At 45.4% G+C, this 20,751-nt stretch overlaps 1 protein-coding gene and 1 non-coding gene across 2 annotated transcripts in view; both read right to left on the bottom strand.

Annotated features, from left to right (window-relative positions):
* HAUS6 (HAUS augmin like complex subunit 6) overlaps positions 1-20,751 on the bottom strand; it is a 69,343-nt gene that overhangs the window by 41,885 nt on the left and 6,707 nt on the right. Inside the window, exons 9-13 of the mRNA XM_056848073.1 lie at positions 20,234-20,427; positions 19,522-19,651; positions 10,915-11,017; positions 9,615-9,708; positions 4,062-4,125 (exon numbers count right to left, since the gene is read on the bottom strand). Of these exons, the coding sequence (XP_056704051.1) occupies positions 4,062-4,125; positions 9,615-9,708; positions 10,915-11,017; positions 19,522-19,651; positions 20,234-20,427 (585 nt within the window). The remainder of the gene's footprint in view (positions 1-4,061; positions 4,126-9,614; positions 9,709-10,914; positions 11,018-19,521; positions 19,652-20,233; positions 20,428-20,751) is intronic.
* On the bottom strand, positions 4,192-4,322 carry LOC130477226 (small Cajal body-specific RNA 8). Its single transcript, XR_008933313.1, has one exon. It is a non-coding gene; the product is annotated as a small Cajal body-specific RNA 8 (non-coding RNA).

Genomic DNA, 20,751 nt, shown 5'->3' with positions numbered 1-20,751 from the left:
AGCCATCTTTACGTTCCCATTAAGCTCATGCATTTAGTTGACATGGGTGGAGTGAAAGAAATCCCACCTTCTATTCTTCCACTCCTATTCCAGTTATTGAACCTTAATTTGCTTCATAAACATCAGAGTAATGTGGCCAGACTTTGCCATGATGACAGCACTGAGTGTGATACGCTCCCATGGACCTCACTGAGGACAGAAAAGAACACATGACTATGCCCAGAGAACTGGAGCCTTGATCCCCTTTCGCCACGCTGTGCTGGCGGTTTCATCACTCAGTGAGTAAGCACTGCACAGCAAGACTTTCATCCTGATCCAGCTCTGGTCACACATGCTCAGGCCCAACTAGTTGGAGAAGGATGGCTCGACAGCCATATCTCATTGAAAAGAACAGTATGGAGGGAAAATATTCTCGATATAAAGGTCACCCAAACGACACAGCATTCGTTGTAACCAGACACATCTGGAAGTGCCACCTCATCTGTATTGTGCTCCAACCAATCAACTACATGTAACGGCTTCAGGCAAGGGAGCTTTCACAATGGAGATACATTCCTCCTTCTCCATCAAAATATCGTTTTGCAAAGTTATTCTCAAAGGAAAATGAAAAATTGCTTGGAGGTACGTTTTACACAGAAAGAAAATGTGAACCATGTGCACTTCAAACCTCTCCCCACATTTTATTTCAGAACTAGACTCCCTCCAGAATGTATATGCTTATATGCCTAATGTCAAGATGAATCACCCCCTCCCCAGCCTAATTCCACCACCACTTCATTGCCTTTAATTTCAGGAACCAACAGAACAATGCTATGTGGTAGTCTAAAGAGCCTCCACATGAGAAAGGTTGACAAAAGCAATGGGTGCAAACTGAACCGAGTATTTAACAAAGATTTTCTGAAGTTCAGAATCATAGAGTTGGAAGGGACCACCAGGGTTATCTAGTCCAACCCCCTGCACAATGCAGGAAATTCACAACTACCTCCCCCACAAACCCCCAGTGACCTCTACTCCATGCCCAGAAGATGGCTAAGATGCCCTCCCTCTCATCAGCTGCTTAAGGTCATAGAATCAGCATTGCTGACAGATGGCCATTTAACCTCTTCTTAAAAACCTCCAGGGAAGGACAGTTTACCACCTCCTGAGGAAGCCTTTTCCACTGAGGAACTGCTCTAACTGTTAGAATATTCTTCCTAATGTCTAGACGGAAACTCTTTAGATTTAATTTCAACCTGTTGGTTCTGGTCCGATCTTCTGGGGCAACAGAAAACAACTCGGCATCCTCCTCTATATGACACCCCTTCAAGTACTTGCAGATGGTTATCATATCACCTCTCAGTCTTCTCCTCTTCAGGCTAAACATACCCAGCTCCTTCAACCTTTCCTGATAGGACTTGGTCTCCAGACCCCACACCATCTTTGTGGGCCTCCTCTGGATACGTTCCAGCTTGTGTACATTTTTCTTAAATGCGGTGCCCAAAACTGAACACAGTACTCTAGGTGAGGTCTAACCAGAGCAGACATCACTTTGCACCATCTGGACACTACTTCTGTTGATACAGCCCAAGATCACATTTGCCTTTTTGGCTACCGCATCACACTGCTGACTCATGTTCAGTGTTTGGTCTACTAAGACTCCAAGATCTTTTTTCACACACCACTGCTCAGACAACTCTCCCCCATCCTATAATTATGCATTTGATTTTTCCTACCTAAATGCAGAACTTTACATTTATCTTCGTTGGAAGTGCATTTTATTAGTTTTAGCCCAACTCTCCAGCCTGTCAAGATCATCCTGAATCCAGGCTCTGTCTTCTACCATATTTGCTAACCCTCCCAATTTAGTATAATCTGCAAATTTAATAAGCATCTCCTCTATTCCTTCATCCAAATCATTTATAAAGATGGTGAACAACACAGGGCCCAGGACAGATTCCTGAGCCACTCCACTAGTCACTGCTCTCAAAGTGGATGAGGAACCATTAACAAGCACTCTTTGGGTGCGATCTGTCAACCAGTTACAGATCTACCTAACAGTAACAGGATCTAAATCACATTTTCCCAATTTGTCAACAATACTATGTGGAACCTTATCAAAAGCCTTACTGAAATCAAGATAAACTATGTCTACAGCATTCCTCTGATCCAGCAAGGTAGTAACTTTCTCAAAAAAGGAGATAAATTAGTCTGAAATGACTTGTTCTTGAGAAACCCGTGCTGGCTCTTAGTGATTAGATCCATCCTTTCTAAATGCTCAAGGACTGACTGATGATTTATTTGAAAACTTTTTCTGGTATAGAAATCAAGCTAATGGGTCGGTAGTTACCCGGATCCTCCTTTTTCCCCTTCTTGAAGATGGGGGACGACATTTGCCTGCCTCCAATTTGCTGGCACCTCACCAAGACATCTCAACAATAATTGACAGAGGCTCAGAAATTACACCTTCAAGTTCTTTGAGTACCCTTGGATGCAATTAATCTGGCCCTGAGGACTTTGTTTCATTTAAAGAAACTAGGTATTTGTGCACTACCCCAATGCCAATCCTAGGCTGCAAATCCCTTCCCTTATCACGTGTTCTGTTTATGCCATGTTGAGCATCATTCCCTCACAAGAAAAGACTGAGGAAAAGTAGGAATTGAGGAGTTCTGCCCTCTCTTCATCTCCTGTTACAATTTCACTTTCTGGTCCCCGCAGTGAGCTTATCTTGTCCTTGTTCTTATTCTTACTCTGTACATAGGAAAAGAACCCTTTTTTGTTGTGTTTAGCATCTCTCACTAGCCTAAGTTCACACTGAGCTTTAGCTTTCCTAACACTCTCCCTACAGCACTAGTTATTTGTTTAAATTCCTCTTTGGTTATAAGGCCCTCCTTCCACTTCCTAAATGAGTCTTTTTTATTTCTCAGCTCTTTAAAAAGCTGTTTATGGAGCCACCCTGTCCTCTTTAGGCTCCTCCCATTTTTCCTTCTCATAGGAATGGTTTGTGACTGCGCCTTCAGTATTTCATTTTTAAGAAACTCCCACCCTTCTTGAACTCCCTTCTCCTTAAGTATTTCTGACCATGGGATTCTACCCAGCATAAGTTTGTTAAAATTTGCTTTCCTAAAGTCCAACCATATGTCTGGCTACATACAGTTTTTCCTTTCCCCAAGATTGTAAATTCCAAGATTACATGGTCACTACTATCCAGAGTGCCTACTACTTTAACCTTATCAACCAGTTCTTCCCTGTTGGTGAGAATCAAATCTAAGCTAGCAGATCCCCTTGTTTCCCTGTCCACCTTTTGGAATAGGAAGTTGTCAGCAAGAAATATAATGTAATTGAAAGCTGGTGAGACTGAAAGGAGGACCACTGTAACAGATATTTCATTTGGGAGCTTTCTTGCTACAGACTGCTGCACATCAGCAAATGTTAATCCTCTGTGGTCTTGGGAGCTCTGAGGTGGGTGAAGGAGAGTAACACAACTGAAAGCAGGATGAGTGAATGGCAGGTTGAAGAGGCCTCCTGAAGGTAGCATTACTGATGAATGTGATTCAGAAGTAGAACTGAATCTTTAACTGGAACCAAGTGAAAACACATTTCTGCAAGCAATATACAACTTTTCCTATTGGGGTGTGAACACTCTGTTGCATCCAGTGCAAAATCAAGTGCTTGCACTAGAGATCTTTCTTGTGTTTCCACTTGCCCTAAAGACCACAGTATCTACTTGGGCTATGTCAGACTTATCGTATCCCCATCTGTGTGCCTGCTTTTGCAAGGCTTTATGCAACTTATTTTGGGGCTCCCTAATATACAGGAAGAAAAGTGCTAGGTGTTGCACAAGATCTTGCACAAACAGAAGTGCATTAAGCCCATATATACTTCCACCTGTGCTTTATGGGATCAAAGACAGTCTCAGATGTGATGGTGAGGGGGCAAACAAGTTGCAGTTCTGCAGAACCAAGCAGAGAACTGCATATGTTGCAGGCCCACGTACAACAATATTATTGGTTTCTCTTGCATTCTAGTTACTTTGAGTACAAGCTCCAGTTTTTTGTCAAAAAGGGAAGCTACGGAACAATTACCTTCTCTGAACATTTCTGCGCTCTATTTTCAGGTTCTGAAGCACAACGAGAAGATGTAACATTTCTGAAAAAGAAATAAGTGTTACTAAATGCATACAGGCAAGTTCAGGAAATTTGTTCAGCCAGTCAAACTTGTATGCCCCGTATCTGTCTGTTACGATTTCTCTTAATTCGTTCCAGTCATCAAAAGGCAGCTTTGTTATAGGGAGAACTTGTGACAACTAGAGGAAAGATTTTCTCTATTTGAGTATCAGCCTCCCAGATGTATAAAAATGAAGCCCATTACAGAAAAACACAAATAAAATAGAATGAAACTAGTCAGTGAAGTACTGGTACTGCCAAACTTATTGTCGAAGGCTTTCATGGTCAGAGTTCATTGGTTCTTGTAGGTTCTGACTATATATTACTCTTCCTACACCCTTGACACTGAGAGACACTGTCCTTCAGTGTTACTACTCTGAAGATGCCTGCCACAGTTGCTGGCGAAACGTCAGGAAAGAAAATTCCAAGACCACGGTTACACAGCCCGGATAACCTACAAGAACCAATGTTATACAACTGTTTGTAAGCCACCACATAACCATGAATTGAAACTGATTTAAATATCAGTACCAATTTCAACATTAGACCAAAACCAGTATTACACATTGGATAAATATTTCTCCAATAAGAAACTACTAAGCCCTTATGAAATTTATGTGGAGTTCCTCACTGCCTCAGATTTCTTTAAAGAGGATGCAACTTCCATTTGATTGATTGAATTTATACCCTGCCCTCCCTGGCCAATGCCAGGTTCAGGGCAGCTTCCAACAAAAGTATGCATCTATAAATACATCAATTAAAACATATCACATTAAATTGAAACTAGCCTCAATTTAAAACATGCAAGACACCCTAGTTCAATAATCCCTATAAAATACACCACGGAGGTTGGCAACGATGAAACTCTGCAAGGCCAAATCCCTCCAGGGAGGCAAGGCCAGGTGGGCAAACAATATCAAGGATGGAGAAGGTACAGCAAGGATAGGATAGGAAATATGGGAAAGGGAAGGGATGGAAAGGAAAGGGCAGGGACAGGAGGATTTGGTTTCCCTGATTTTAGTTTATATCATCAGGCATACTTGTTAACTTGTGCTAATTATTAGGATCACTCCTTGCAGTTGGACTATACATCTTGGGTCCTTTTGGAGGGTTCTTATCTGATACATTAGGCTCTACATATGCTACAGTGGATCCCATTTCTATTCCAGTTTCTGCAACTAGAGAACAATGGTGTATAATGGCATACAATATCAATTTGATCAATTTCCACATGCTAAATTAACATGGGCCAATCCAGATTTTTTTTTCCGGCTAAACATCACAAAGAACTTTCTGACAGAGCGTTTCCTCAGTGGAACAAGCTTCCTCAGGAAGCGGTGGGCTCACCTTCTTTGGAGGTGTTTAAGCAAAGGCTAGATGGCCATCTGTCAGCAATCCTGATTCTGTGAACTGAGGCAGATCATGAGAGGGAGGGCAGGAAGGGTTGCATCAGCGTTTGCCTCTCATGGACCTTTGTTACATGCCCAGGGTAATGCTGATCACCACTTTAGGGTCAGGAAGCAGTTTTCCTCCAGGCCAGGGATCCTGGAAGATTTGGGGGGTTTTTTTGGCCATCTTTTGGGTATGGGGTGTGGGGGGAAGGCAACTGTGAATTTCCTGCATTGTGCAGGGGATTGGACTAAATGACCCTGGTGGTCCCTTCCAACTCTATGATCAAAAAATTGGAAGAAATCTTTTTTATGGAAGGCTTGGACCAATAGGCGGATTTTTACATTGGACCAGTTGATAGGTTATGAGGATGAGCTTTTGCCATTTTCTGAGCAGAGGTCTAGATATGATTTGTCACATTATGTAGAATGGTAATACTTACAGTTGCAACATTTGTTGGTATCTAAATACAGCCCTGAGACATTAAGTGTCTCAGAGTCCCCTTCGTTCCTGGAAACTCTAATTGAATCTATCTGCCTATCCCTTGGAGGTTAACCAATGGTGAACTAAAATGTACCCTCCATGCCCTTACTACAGCTAAAAATTCATATCACAACATTAGAAAGAAAAGCCCACCTCTGGTAAATCAGTGGATTGAGGACTTTAGAATGCTATCAATATTTGAACGCATGGCATATAGACAGCAATAGCATATGGACTTTTTAGATATTTGGAAACCATTTATGGAAATGTATGTGTAGATCTGCCACCACTGTCATTATATTTGTCTTTTTTTAAAAAAAATATCTTTTTATTTTGTTACAGAAAAAGAAATCACAGGTTATTGAGTATATATATTTGTCTTTTCTTTAACTTTTTAAAGGCTTTCCCCCCCTTTGATTTTCTTTGCCTTTTTAAAGAAATAAAAAAGGGGAATAATGATTACAGTTAATTGCTTCTAGTCCTTTACAAACACAGGGAGAAGAACCACATGTGTAGCTGGTTCAGTGGTATTTTGAGCTGTGTCAGCTATTTATTTATTATTCATATTTCTATCCCACCCTCCCCAGCCAAGCCAGGCTCAAGGCAGGTAACAATAAAACTGTAATATAACATGTGAAACATACATTAAATTATCCTCTAATATCATTAAAACCAAAACCAACAATGCTACTTACAATATTAAAACAATAGATGGCACTCAATTAGGAACATGCCAGCTGCTGAGCACTTGGTAATCAGGCAGAACCTCCCCCCAGGATGCAATACCAAGTAAAGTCGGAAAAAGAGGTGGGGGGTAGGGAGGCCAGCAGATGGCATCCACAGCTGCCCTCAACTATAGGCCTGGTGGAAAAGCTCCATCTTACAGGCTCTGTGGAATTCAATAAGGTCCTGAAAGGCCCTGATGTAACTAGGAAGGGAGTTCCATCAGGCTGGAGCCAGGGCCAAAAAGGACAGCCACACACTTCTAAGGCCGGGGACTACCAACGAGTTGTTATCCACAGAACACAATGTCCTTTGGGGGGTGTACCAGGAAAAGTGGTCCTGAAGGTCCCAGACAGTGTAAGGCTTTAAAGGTAAAAACCAGCACCTTGAACCTTATCCGATACACCAGCTGGAGCCAGTGCAGTTGGCGAAGCACTAGTTGGATATGCTCTTGCAGCTGGGTCCCTGTAAGAAGCCTTGCCATGGCATTCTGCACCAGCTGGAGCCTCCAGACCAGTCTCGAGGGCAGCCCTACATAGAGCAAGCTACAATAATCCAACCTAGAGGTGACCATCATATGGATCATCATGGCTAGGTCAGGGAAGGAGAGGTAAGGCACCAGCTGCCAGGCTTGGCAGAGATGGAAAAAAGCCACCTTGATAACAGCTATGACCTGGGCCTCCAATGATAAGGAGGCATCCAGGATCACACCCAGACTCTTGAGGGCCAGTGCAGAGCTTAATAGCACACAGTCAAGAGTCGGGAGCCAGTAACCCTCCCCCAAGCCGGCCTGAACTAGCCATAGGACCTCCCGTCTTCGATGGACTGAACTTCAATTGGCTCTTCTTCAACCACTGAGTCACAGCATCCAACCATCTGGCCAGTGTGCCCAGGGTGGAATCTGGATGGCTGTCCATCAACAAAGCTGGGTGTCATCAGCCCACCCTGAGCACAGTCTGACTAGGAATGAAGGCGGGTTATACATTTAATTAATTAATAAACCCAGCCCAAAACTCCTGAAAAGCTCGGCGAGGGAGCACATATATATGTTAAACAATATGGGAGACAGAATTGCACCCTGCACACCAAGGGGTGCTGCTGCGATACCACCTACCCAAGCGCCACCCTCTGTTACTGACCCTGGAGAAAGGAGCGCAGCCTTTGATGGGCTGTGCCCCGGATCCCTTTCTTAGGGTTAGACTCTAGCCGTCTAAGCTTCATACTCTGGAGCCCCTCGGTGTACCAAGGGGGCCGAGTTCAGTGGGGGCCAAGAGGGCGTTGGGGTGCGATTTCATCAATGACCACAGACAGCCAACCATGCCAGTCCTCCACTAGCACATTGAGGGAATCGCCTCCCAGGGGATAGGATCCTGCAGAGCTCTCTGGAATCCAATAGGATCCATGAGCCTCCATGGATGGGCTTGCCACTCAAACAGGGTGGGGGTGGAAAGTCAATCTGGGCCTTTAGGACAAAGTGATCTGACCATGGTACTTCCTCACTAGGCATCAGATCCAAACCTATCCCAGACACCAAGATTAAATCCAGCATGTGGTCCACTCGATGTGTGGGTCCCAAACAAACAGGGAGAGCCCCAGTGCCTCCATGGACAACACGAGGTCTGAGGCATGCAAAAAAGGTGTGGCAGCAGCATGAACACTGAAGTCCCCCAGCACTATTAGTCTGGGAAACTCCAAGGCCTGGGATGTAGGTTGGAAGGAGTCCAAGCATACCCGTATCTCCAGCTCCTTCCCTTATAACAACTGCTCCCACCGCCATACCTCCCACACCCCCAATTACTGGGTTCCCCAGCCCATAGCTGGCCTCCCAAGGTCTAAATATTTCTGTCTGCATCTGCACAACTACAGAAGTAATTCTCAACTAAGTCCTACTACAGTACAGTAATATAATAAATAAAGACAACAATAACTGAATACAACAAACCCCACCCACCCTATAAACCCCTTATTAACAATCGAACTTCAACACAATTAAGAGTACGGGACACCTAGCATGTCCCAGTCAAGTGGTTGCTTGAAATACTTTGTGTGCGGCTTGAGATAGTTCATGTATAAAAAGTTTAGAGAGCTGCATTCATAGCCTGGCCACATGGCAGTCTCCAGTGATACTCTGTGGGCTGAAGGGTGGCAGCTGCAGAAGGGAAGGGGATGGTGATTGCTTTCATTGTACTTGGGTGACTTCTGAGTCCAAGGGAAATGGCAGAGACAGTAAACATGTGAATGTCCACTCCCTTGGTTGCCAGGCTCTGCTTAATAGAAGGGCAGCCCATTCCTGAAAGGGGGGGTAGATTTGCTGCAGTTGGGAGCAGCACAGCCACGCCACCTCCTCAGAGGGTTCCCAGCCACTGAAATGAAATAAAAAGAAAATGCCATTGAAAGCAAAAGGGCTACACCACCAAAAAAGATGGTGTAGCCACGCTACTGCAAGAGGGAGAATTCCCAGGGCGAAAGGGGTTAGGAAGCGGCCCAAAGGCAGCTCTACCCCCAGTAATGTGGTTCCCCCCCCCCCCGCCGCCAGAGTGGGCGTTCCTTTCCAGAAATTCCCTGCCAGAGTAGTTCTGTGGCTCCCCAACACCAGCGTGTTTGCCCCCTCATCAGAGTACACTTTATTCCGTGATAAGGTGGCTCCTACGCCAGTCATGCCGGCTCCTAAGGAGCTTTGGGGCCCAGCCTTCAGGATTGTAACCCTTGAACTCAATTTAAGACTGACAGTGTCCAACTGAGTTTCCATTTGATAATCAGAAGAATGGAAGTCCCAGCAAGAGATCCTGCATTGCTGACCAATGCTTATGGAAGCCTTAACTACAGATCCATCTTATCCCATGCATATGCTCTTTAAGGGTGTTTTAGAAGCCATACCTATCTGTGATTACTGCAGATGCACCAACTTCACCTCTCAATGGTTCACTGTCTTTCTTAAATGCACTTGTCTGAAAGTGCTTTTTCGTCAAGTCTGAAAAACATTTGTTTAAGCAAAGACCTGATTTTAGTACCCTGAACACTAACATTTTTGGAAAAGATACATTGTTGTAGTTATTACAGAACACCACTAATTTTCTTAAGACTGTAGTGATGAATCCTCAGACATTAAAAATGAATGAGCAAGATGCCCAAACAGTGCAGGTGTTAGAATATACAGTATATTGTGTCTTAACACTTATAATATGGAATTTACAAATGGGTAAGAGAGTTGATCGTAACTATCTATTAACAAAGTCTTTCCCTAACTACCAGACCAGAGGGCTCAGTGATAGAGTATCTTTTGCATGCAGAAGGTCTGGGATTCAACAACACAACACAAGCCTTTATTGGCATATAATCTGGGATTCAATTCTACCCAAGAGAGCTGCTGTCACTCACAGTAGATTATAGTGATCATAATATGTTCAGAAGGCCATGGTTCCTCAAACGGTTTCCTGCTCTTGATGACCATAACTTATTACTCAGAAATGCTTCCAAAAGAAAAACCACTGTCCTGGGATGCTCGAAGGGACAGAGAACTTCTGGATTTGTACACTAAACACCACAACCCGGCTATATTATTATTCATCCTAGTTCCCCATGCCTGGTTTGAAACCAACTTCAAAGACTAAAAGAAAAGCTGGAATATTTCACTAAATAAAAGTGAATCTAGATTAGCTGTGATAACGAACTGCTAAAAAGATTACAGACCAAATGGAGGCTTATAGCTACTGGTCACCCTGACCTGGATGGCCCAGGCTAGCCCGATCTTGTTAATCTCAGAAGCTAAGCAGGGTCAGCCCCGGTTAGTATTGGGATGGGAGACCACCAAGGAATACCAGGGTTGCTGTGCAGAGGAAGGCAATGGCAAACCACCTCTTGTTAGACTCTTGCCTTGAAAACTCCACAAGGGGTCGCCATAAGTCGGCTGCGACTTGACAGCACTTCTCTCTCTCACACACACCCAGTTACTGGTCAGTGACATTTTTACCAATTCATTATTACAGCTAATCTGTATCAGGCACTGTGGAACTGGGTTCTCACATTAACTAAGAGGCAGAGAACAGAACTGGTAGCCTGAGATCCACAATTACACATACAGGATAAGGATACCAGGGACCAGGTCAGGCTCTTCCTAAATTAATCCAAAAAAGAGATTCTTAAAGCTTAGTCCAAAAAAGAGGTTCTTAAAGCTTACCAGGAATTGATGCAGGATACTGGCAAAATACACTGCTTTTATAAGCTTCCTCTGTAGCAGGAGTAAAAGAAAGGGGAGGCATAGCCGGTAACAAATCAAGAGCCTTAAAAAAAGGAAAAAAACCACACACATTAAGGTAAAAAATATTCTTAGCTATCAGCATCAATGTGATTAAAATCTAGGATACCTAAACACCAAATTACTGCAAAACATAAAGTTTCCAACCAACCAGTTTTTATTTTAAGAGACTGCCACTACATATTGGATACTAACATGAGAAGCCATACGCTTGACTGTTAAAGGATTTCCCTGAGATGCAAGCAAAACCTAAGAGCTATATCTGTTAAACTAAACATTCAAAGTATAAGTCCATAAAAATCTTAATGGGTGTCAGGCTGCTATCTCGGTTTCGTTATTGCCTCTGTCTCTGCGCTGTACTGTCTGGCCCTCAAGGTCGCATACCTAGGCCTGGGAACTCAGCTCCTGGGAAACTGTATTCAGCCTATGCTTGTAATCTCCCGCCTTTTCTGCCTTATATTATCTCCCAGCTAGTGAGTCTCTCATAGCTGTCATTTTATTCGTTTGCACTGTATGCCTATTTGACCAGTAAAAGCCATCTGTTTGGACTCTATATGACTTTGTGGTGATTTCTGGTTCTGTGGGCCAAGGGCTGACATTATGACAGCTATCCCTTCACCATTCTACTAGCCAGGCTGGAGCCCAGGGGGGTTCGCCTGCCACTTGGATGGGAGCTGTGCAGCTCTCCAGGTGATCTACTACCCTGGAGCCCTTCTCTGAGGATCCTACTCTGTTACAAGACTTAATCGCTGAACTTTTCCGGACTACCCGAGAGGTTTGCCGCTTGAGGGGACTGGTACAGGAACAGTGGCAATCTCTTAAAGGAACTCTCTGGATGTTGACGTCGGAGGATCCTGATACTCGTTTAGATCTTCAAGACTTGGATCAATTACTGGACGATGCCCGGTTGGCAACTGAGGATTTACAAATATTAACTGGACTTTTGGATAATCTTATTTCTCGAGAAACTCTTTCTACCATGGCGGGAGCCCCACCGGAGGGTTTTTCCCTGATCCCGGATGCAGCCAGCTGTCAGGCTGAGGCCAAGTGAGTCGCTATTAGCACCGCTCTTCTCCTTGTGGAATGTACAAAGGACACCCCGGTAGCCACCTTGGCTCAAGTTTTGACCTCGACTTTTGGAGCCGAGGCACCCGCACTGGCGGTTCGAGTACAACCTCTGCTGGGCGGGGAACCCGACCCCATACTCTCACTCCTGGAGACAGAACTTTTGCCGCGCATTACGGCAGAGGCTGCCCTAAGACTTGAGAATGCCAAAGTTCTTGCGGATCAGCAAGCCGCCGAAGCGGCTAAGGTCGCAAGAGAGAGAGAAGCTGCGGAAGCAGCCAGGGCGGCTGCAGCAAGGATTAGGGATCGGGCGAACGTGGACACGCGCCCCAAGGACAATGTACAAGGGCTATCAGGTCTGTCTTTTCCCCCGGCGTTTGTCCCGTCGCGCGCGACCCAACGCGCACGCCGTTTGGCTGACCGACGTCGAGACTCAGGAGAGTCTGAAGACGAGGATCTATATGGGGATAGCTCTCAATGGGCCACAAGCTTCCGGACCAGTAAACCTCATCTTACTGGTGGCCCAAGTGAGGAGGTTCATCTCTTACGAGCCCAGAATCGGGAGCTCTCCGACCGTGTTGATCAACTCCAGGAACTAATGGAACGTATGCTTCAGGAGAACAGGCAATTACAACAAACCCTGATAGCTCAGAGACAGCCCGTTCCGATACCGGGTCAGGGGGTACCCGTACAGCCACCCCAACCACCCGCTAATGTGCCTGCTCCACCCTTGCCTCCTGGAGCTCCTGTTGTTCCTCCGCCCGGACCACCCGTGCAACCGGGCCAACCTGCGCCCGGCCCTTGGAAGCAACTCAAATTGAGGACTACGTACGACGGATCTCTCGAGACTTTGCCTTGTTTCTTGCATCAAGTGGACAGTTATATGCGAGAACAAGGACAACTTTTCCCCACGGAAGATAGCCGGGTGCGTTACGTAGCTTCCCTTCTGACAGGTAAAGCGGCTGACTGGATGGTCCTCCAGTTTGACACCCGCTCTCGTGCTATTCGTTCCCTCAACAACTTCATGACTGCCCTGAGAAGGAGGTTTGAGGACCCCTTCCTGGGGGAAAGAGCCAAAACGGAACTCTTACAATTAAAACAAGGCTCTGCTACAGTTCGAGAATTTGCCGATGAATTTCAACGACTGGCAAGTAAAATTGTAGGTTGGCCCGGGACCACCCTGATCCATCATTTCAGGGAAGCCTTGCATCCTGACATTCTGAACTGGTCTTACATGCGGGGCGATCCCGATACCCTCGAAGACTGGATCCTATTAGCCGAGGAAGTGGAAAGCCGCCGACGCTTTATTTCTCTCGTCCGTCAAAAGCACAAGGAAAAAGGCACCCAAAAGCCTCAACCCAAGGCACCACTGCTCGTCCCACGAAATCCCCCACGTCCGCCCCAGGAACGTGAAGCCCGATTTCAGAGGGGTGCTTGTCTTACTTGCGGAGAAATGGGCCACTTTGCAGCCGTTTGCCCGCGCCGCCAGGAATTATTTCGTCCCAGCACGACAACCCGCGCCCGAGGTCGTCCACCACGCAGAGGCACCGCGGCCACCCGCAGCGCAGCTCCGGGAAGACCCACACCCTCTGCACTCCATGCCGGGGACCCAGCCTCCCTGCCTACTACCAACGACCCCGCCGGGTCTCGGATTACAAGTGCCCCATTGGGGGACAACTTTCCCTCTTCGGATGAGGAAAATCCTTGGATTTCTCCAGCCTTAAACCTGGAATCTCCCCTCGACTTGTCAAAAAACGGCTCCGGTCTGTGGTGAATGGAGCGTCTCCACAGACCTCTCAGGATCTTCCTATCAAACCGAATGCTCCTACCAAAATCAAAGAAGTGGACTCCACCGTCTACGTGGATGCAGTTTTACAACACCTTAACGGTGGCCCACAACTCCCCGTCAAAGCACTAATTGACTCCGGTTGCTGTCGCACTCTCATAAGCGAAGCCACTTTTGCTGCACTCAGAGCCGACTCTGAGGCTTTACCCGCCCCCGTCCAATTTGCCCAAATGGACGGAAGCCATTTCCAGGGGGGTCCAGTTGATCACCGCACCATAGGGGTGGCAATGGGAATTGGTTCCCACTGGGAACAAATAGACTTCACTATAGCCCCTATCCGATTTGAAGTGGTCTTGGGAATTAACTGGATTAAAGGACATAGTCCCAGTATTGATTGGGAAACAAACACTATCTCCTTCGCTAGTCCCACCTGCGACCAGCATCGGCAGAACTTTGCTCTGCTATATCCGCCCGTTCCAGCATTAACCTCTACTGCCCCAGCACCACCGGTTCTACCTGCTGTATACCGGGACTTTGAAGATGTCTTCGACCTTAGGGAATGTGATGCCTTACCCCCCCACCGGGCCTCAGACTGTGCGATTGAAGTGGTAAAGGACTGCACATTAACCAAGAGTAAGATTTACCCTATGAGCGCTTCCGAGCGCACTGTCCTCCGGGACTTTTTGGACAAAAACCTCGCCAGAGGGTTCATTCGCCCTTCGAATGCCCCAAACTCGGCCCCCGCGTTTTTCGTCCGGAAAAAAGAGGGCGACCTTCGCCTGTGCATTGACTTCAGAAAGCTCAATGCGGTTACCCAGACCAACGCCTATCCTATCCCATTAATATCGGATATTTTGGGACAATTACAGGAAGGCCGTGTGTTCTCTAAATTAGACTTGGTGGAAGCTTACTACCGAGTCCGAATCCGCGAAGGGGATGAGCACCTCACTGCCTTCTCTAGCTGTTTCGGAATGTATGAATTCCTTGTGATGCCGTTCGGATTAAAAGGGGCCCCGGGGGTCTTCATGCAACTCATCAATGAAATCCTACATGACCTTTTATATTGTGGGGTGGTGGTCTATTTAGATGACATTCTCATTTATTCGAAAACTATGAACGAGCATGTGGCTCTGGTCCGGGAAGTTCTGCAACGCCTGCGTGACCATCAACTTTTCGCAAAACTAGCTAAGTGCGAATTTCATCAAAGCAAACTCACGTTTTTGGGATACATCATCTCCCACCAAGGTCTTCGCATGGACCCCGCCAAAGTCCAAGCTGTCCTCGATTGGACTCCCCCCACCAACCGTAAGCAAGTACAACAATTTCTGGGATTTGCAAACTTCTATCGGGGATTCATCCCTAACTTCGCCCAGGTGGCTCTACCCATTACGGACCTACTGAAAACTAAGGGAAAAGTAAGCTCGGCTGCCTTGCCCTCCGCAAAAATCCTATGGACTGAGCAATGCCAAGCCGCTTTTCTGGCCCTCAAACGCCTCTTCACTTCGGAGCCGGTGCTACGGCACCCAGACCCAAATCAAATGTTCATTGTGCAAGTCGATGCTTCCGATGTAGCCATGGGAGGGGCTCTCCTCCAGCAAGGACCGGATGGTCTTCTTCACCCTTGCGCTTACTTTTCAAAAAAATTTGCGCACGCTCAATTAAACTGGCCCATCTGGGAGAAAGAGGCCTCAGCAGTTCATCATGCACTGACTCTATGGCGGCAATTCTTGGAAGGGTCTAAAGTCCCCTTTGAGGTTTGGACCGATCACAAAAATCTAGCTGCCCTCACGGGGTCCCATAAGCTATCGGCGAAACAACAACGGTGGGCGGAGTTCTTTGCTCAGTTCCGTTTCACCCTGAAGCACGTCCCTGGGAAGCAGAACGTTCTCGCGGATGCCCTCTCCCGTTTACCACAATATCCGGTAAAACTCGAGAGACCCACCAACTCTCTGTTCACCCCTATGCAACGTGGGGCCCTACCTATGCTGGCTGTGCAAACTCGATCCCAGCATCAGCACGCCTTACCCAACTTACAAGCTCCGCCAGCCCAACCGGCTGCCCAGCCGCCACCGCAACAGACCGGCGTTCCCGCCCTTCCTACCCCTCCGGCCGCCCAGCCGCCTGCAGTCTGCGCGCCGCCGCACGTAAGCACTAGCCCCATAACTGTTTCTAAGATCTCCATGGCCGACGGGGGGGCCCCCTCCAAAATCCCCATCTCCGAGTCCTTTTTAAATGTCCTTCGGGACCAGTGCCTTTTAGAACGCTCCGCTCATACCCTACCTCCTGGTGTTTTGGAACAGGGAGGGTCCTGGTACAAGGACTCGAAATTGTATGTACCCAAAGCTCTCCGGAAGGACGTTTTACATTTAGCTCATGGAGCCAAAACAGCTGGGCACTTTGGGTTTCTGAAAACCCTTCACTTATTGCGCAGACAGTTCTGGTGGGGGGGAATGCGTTCCGACATTGACTCCTTCATCCGCAGCTGTCCCGTTTGTGCCGCTGCGAAACGATCGCAGGGCAAACCCCCGGGACTGCTACAACCTCTTGAAACGCCCAGCAAACCTTGGGAAGTGATTGCTATGGACTTTATGACTGATCTCCCTCTCAGTGGGGGTAAAACTGTGTTGTGGGTTGTTACTGATTTGTTTTCTAAACAAATACATTTGATTCCATGCGCAGGGATCCCCTCTGCTCAGAAACTGGCCCGCCTCTTCGTGACGCATATCTTTCGTTTACATTCGTTTCCGCGTAAGATAATTTGTGACCGCGGAAGTGGTTTCGTTTCTAAGTTTTGGAAAGCTTTCCTCAAGTTGGTGGGAGTGGAACAAGGGTTGTCTAGTGCATACCATCCTCAAACTGATGGTCAAACTGAACGTGTCAATGCTGTACTTGAATGTTATTTACGCTGTTATGTTAACTACCACCAGGATGACTGGGTGGAACTGTTACCTTTAGCAGAATATGCCTACAATAATGCCATGCATCAATCCACAGGTTTTAGCCCCTTTGGACAAGATTTCAGTCCTATTGCTCCTGCAGATGATGTAGAGGGGGAGGGGAACCCCGACATTGCCTCCTGGGCACACGCCCTCCGTACCACTTGGCCCTGGCTCGTTAGCAACCTCGACCGGGCCAAGCGTAAATACAAAGCGCAAGCTGACAAACATCGCTCCCCCGGGGGTGATCTGCAAGTGGGTGCTTTGGTTTACCTTTCCACCAAAAATCTCCGTTCCACCCGTCCGTGCCATAAGCTCAGTGCTAAATTCATTGGCCCTTTCCCCATCACCCGGGTCATAAACCCTGTCACGGTGGAACTGGCTCTCCCCAAATCCTTGAGGCGTGTGCATCCTGTTTTCCACATTAGCCTCCTCAAACCCCATGTTGCTTCTCCACAGTGGCATCCGGATCCACCTCCTGCGCAACCCATCATGGTGGGGGGGGAGGAACACTTCGAAGTCTCCAAGATCCTTGACTCCCGTGTTCACCATGGCAACCTGCAGTATTTAGTCCGTTGGAAACATTTCCCCCCTGCCTATGACGAATGGGTGCGCGCACGGGATGTCTCCGCCCCCGACCTCGTCAACGCCTTTCACATTGCTTACCCGGATAAGCCAGCCCCCTTGCGAACTGGGAGGGGGCCTTGAGGGGAGCAGAATGTCAGGCTGCTATCTCGGTTTCGTTATTGCCTCTGTCTCTGCGCTGTACTGTCTGGCCCTCAAGGTCGCATACCTAGGCCTGGGAACTCAGCTCCTGGGAAACTGTATTCAGCCTATGCTTGTAATCTCCCGCCTTTTCTGCCTTATATTATCTCCCAGCTAGTGAGTCTCTCATAGCTGTCATTTTATTCGTTTGCACTGTATGCCTATTTGACCAGTAAAAGCCATCTGTTTGGACTCTATATGACTTTGTGGTGATTTCTGGTTCTGTGGGCCAAGGGCTGACAATGGGATGTTATTAGTTGAAACTGACATTTCAGTGTTGTTTCAACAAGCATTTAATATATATTTCTTTTTGCTGAGCACCAGCCCTTACATTGTCTTCTACTTTTTCCAAAAAGATACTTACGGCTTGGTAATTAGCGGAGTTCCGGTTTCAGTCGAACTGAGAGCAGCACTGCGACTGAGCTCTGCTCTGCAGAGCATTTACTCTACTTTTATTTTAGCCCTTTGTCTTTGTTTAGACTATTGTTTTATTGTTTTCGTGCCCAACTGGCTGGCTGGTGCCTATAAATTTCCCCCCCTCGCGAGCTCGATGCCGAGGCCGAAGCTGGGCAATGCCTATGTAGCTGGTGAGATGGGAAGTTGAGCTGAAAACAGCCTGCAACTCTGCAGATTTGCTTCCGTTTCTTTGCCCCTTTTTAGCCTTTACTTTGTTTTGTTCTGGCGTTTACTTGGAGCTTGGCTGCCCGCACTATTGGGGATTTGGTCTGTCCCCCTGAAATTCTCTTGTCTCTGCCTAATGCTGAAGCAAAGAGCTGAGTGACACTCATGAAATCTGTGGGGTGGGAAATAAGTGAGGAGTAAAACTTGGAAATAGAACTTTATTGTAGAAACCCACTCCTTACCCCATACCTCCTTAGGGGAACAAAAGGAGATAGGAGGGTTCTTGCCAATATTGACTAAACCATTTTGAGGAAGTAGGATTTTATTGGCTTTGTCTTCCTTTTGTTTTAGCTGTCTCCCCCCCCCCCTTTGCTCTTATCTTCTTTGTTTACTTACTTGATATATTTAAGCCTTGGCAGGCTTCTACATAGCTAAGTTAGCTATGTTAATTTAAACAAGTGCTATTTTAGACAAGGATTATTTCATTTTATTCTATTATATTTTTGCTTTTAAACAGTCACACCCTTATTTTAAACCAGCAATATCTAGTTATTTTTAGTAATTTCTAATTACCCCTACTATTCCTCTCTTTACCCTTATCCCTAAATTTAAATCTCCTTAATTTCTTTTGATATTATTTTAGCTTTTTCCAGCTTTTCCTAGCCATTTAAATAGTTTATATTTCTATATTTTATATTTATACCAATATCAGATATACATTTAAACTAGAGTCCACTTATTTATCCATGTATCTGTACTTTTGAGCTCTGGTTTTACTTTTGTATTGTTTTTATACATTCCAATATTTCTATAATTTATATTTATATCTATATCAGATATACATTTAAAATATGGTCCACTTATTTATTCATTTATCTATTTGTAATTTTATGAGCTCTGGTTTTATTGTTCTATTGTAAATTTTGAAATCTGAGACTTATTTATATATATAAATATATATACTCCTCATCTTTCTAGAGCCTTCTGTTTAGCTAGACTGAATGCAAACCCCTCTATGGTTACACAGGGCAGAATTGTCAATATACCATCCCCAGACAGGACCTGTCCTTGCTCTTCTGGCTCTATTGATTCATTAGCTCATGCCCTCTTGGAATGCCGCTTTTATAAGGAACTTTGATCACGTTATATCGCTCCCCTTTTAACATTTAAATCTAACGCCTCTGTGTCTGACATAATGCCTTTTTTATTAAGTGACAGGGATCCCAAGGCTACATTGTCAGTGGCAAGATTTATTTTAGTCCTTATATGCCTCAAACATTAGATCTACGCTGCTCAAGATCAATGGATCAAGGAGCTTCTAAGGGATAAAGGAAATGAAAGGAAAAAGATACTTACAGGGTTAGGCTCTTTAATGAAAAGAAAAGGTGATTCTCCTAAACAGTTCTCCCACTTCAAATCCCATTCTCTTTGTTTTTCAGCAATTGACTGATTTATTGATACATGAGCCTCATGTTTTAATTTATGCCTGAAACAATATTAACAAGAATATGTTTAGTGGCCAGCACTAAGAAGTTTTATTTCAGCAAACTAAAGGAATAAAACTATTGGCAACTTAAGAGTATAAGGTTTCTTCTAATGCTGTTCTGTAGATTTACAGCATCTGTCAAAGGCATTATGCTGTATAAACCAGACTATAATCTAGTTATAATCTTTAACTAGAAAAATAATCTGCAAAGTTTCATTTACATATTATTTGTAAAATATTCAAAACCATTTCAAACCATTACATATTATTTGTAAAATATTCAAAACCACAGAGCCTGTGTTTTAGAGATCTAACAGACCAAATGCCCAGATTTTAGCCAACGTATTTCTGTAAGGCAAGAACATTTCTTTCACCAATAGGCAATTCAGGAAAATCAGCTTTACATTATCTCTGTCAGCAGACAGCATCCTAGTGATACTTCAAGGTAGGACTAGCCTGCTTTGGCAAACACAAGTCTGTCAAGACTTTCAAGAGAAAAATTGAGATGAATATTACATGAAGGCTGAGCACACAATATTTGTTTGAACAGAGAATGGGCCAACAAAATGCAGTTGAGCTCACCACAGTGACTTTAGTCCCAATAAAGTCTCATTCTGGAACTTGGTCTTTCCGTCAAAATACTGAAAATCCAGTTTCAGTGAATTCTTGTCAATATGCTGGCGTTCAAGTATCAAAATTTCCAAGGCTTTGTTTAATAACTCCATAATGGTTAAAATGTTTAGTCTTCCAGCTTCATATATATTTCCGACATGCAGCTTCAAACATTACAATGAACAAATGATTAGTACACTTGCACATCATGACTGACCATTCCTTTTCCAACCACTAAGAATAGTGAATATTGCAGTGGGAAATGGAACCCATCACACAGTTTATGCTTATTTCCAGCTAGGAAAATTCCAAAAGGGCAGCAGTGTTAGTTTGTAACAGCATAATAAAAAGAATCCAAAAACATCTCAAAACCTTAAATAAATTATCCCAGCATAAGCTGTTCTAAGTCAGAGCTCACTGCTGGGAGAGAAAGAATAATTGCCAGGCTATGGAGGGGCCATGGCAGAGGTTCTGCTTTGCATACAGAA

The sequence above is a fragment of the Euleptes europaea genome, chromosome 4 (assembly GCF_029931775.1).
Source record: "Euleptes europaea isolate rEulEur1 chromosome 4, rEulEur1.hap1, whole genome shotgun sequence".
NCBI classification, from domain to species: domain Eukaryota; kingdom Metazoa; phylum Chordata; class Lepidosauria; order Squamata; family Sphaerodactylidae; genus Euleptes; species Euleptes europaea.
Note: the sequence above shows the minus strand (reverse complement) of the source record. Positions and strands in the feature narration are given on the sequence as shown.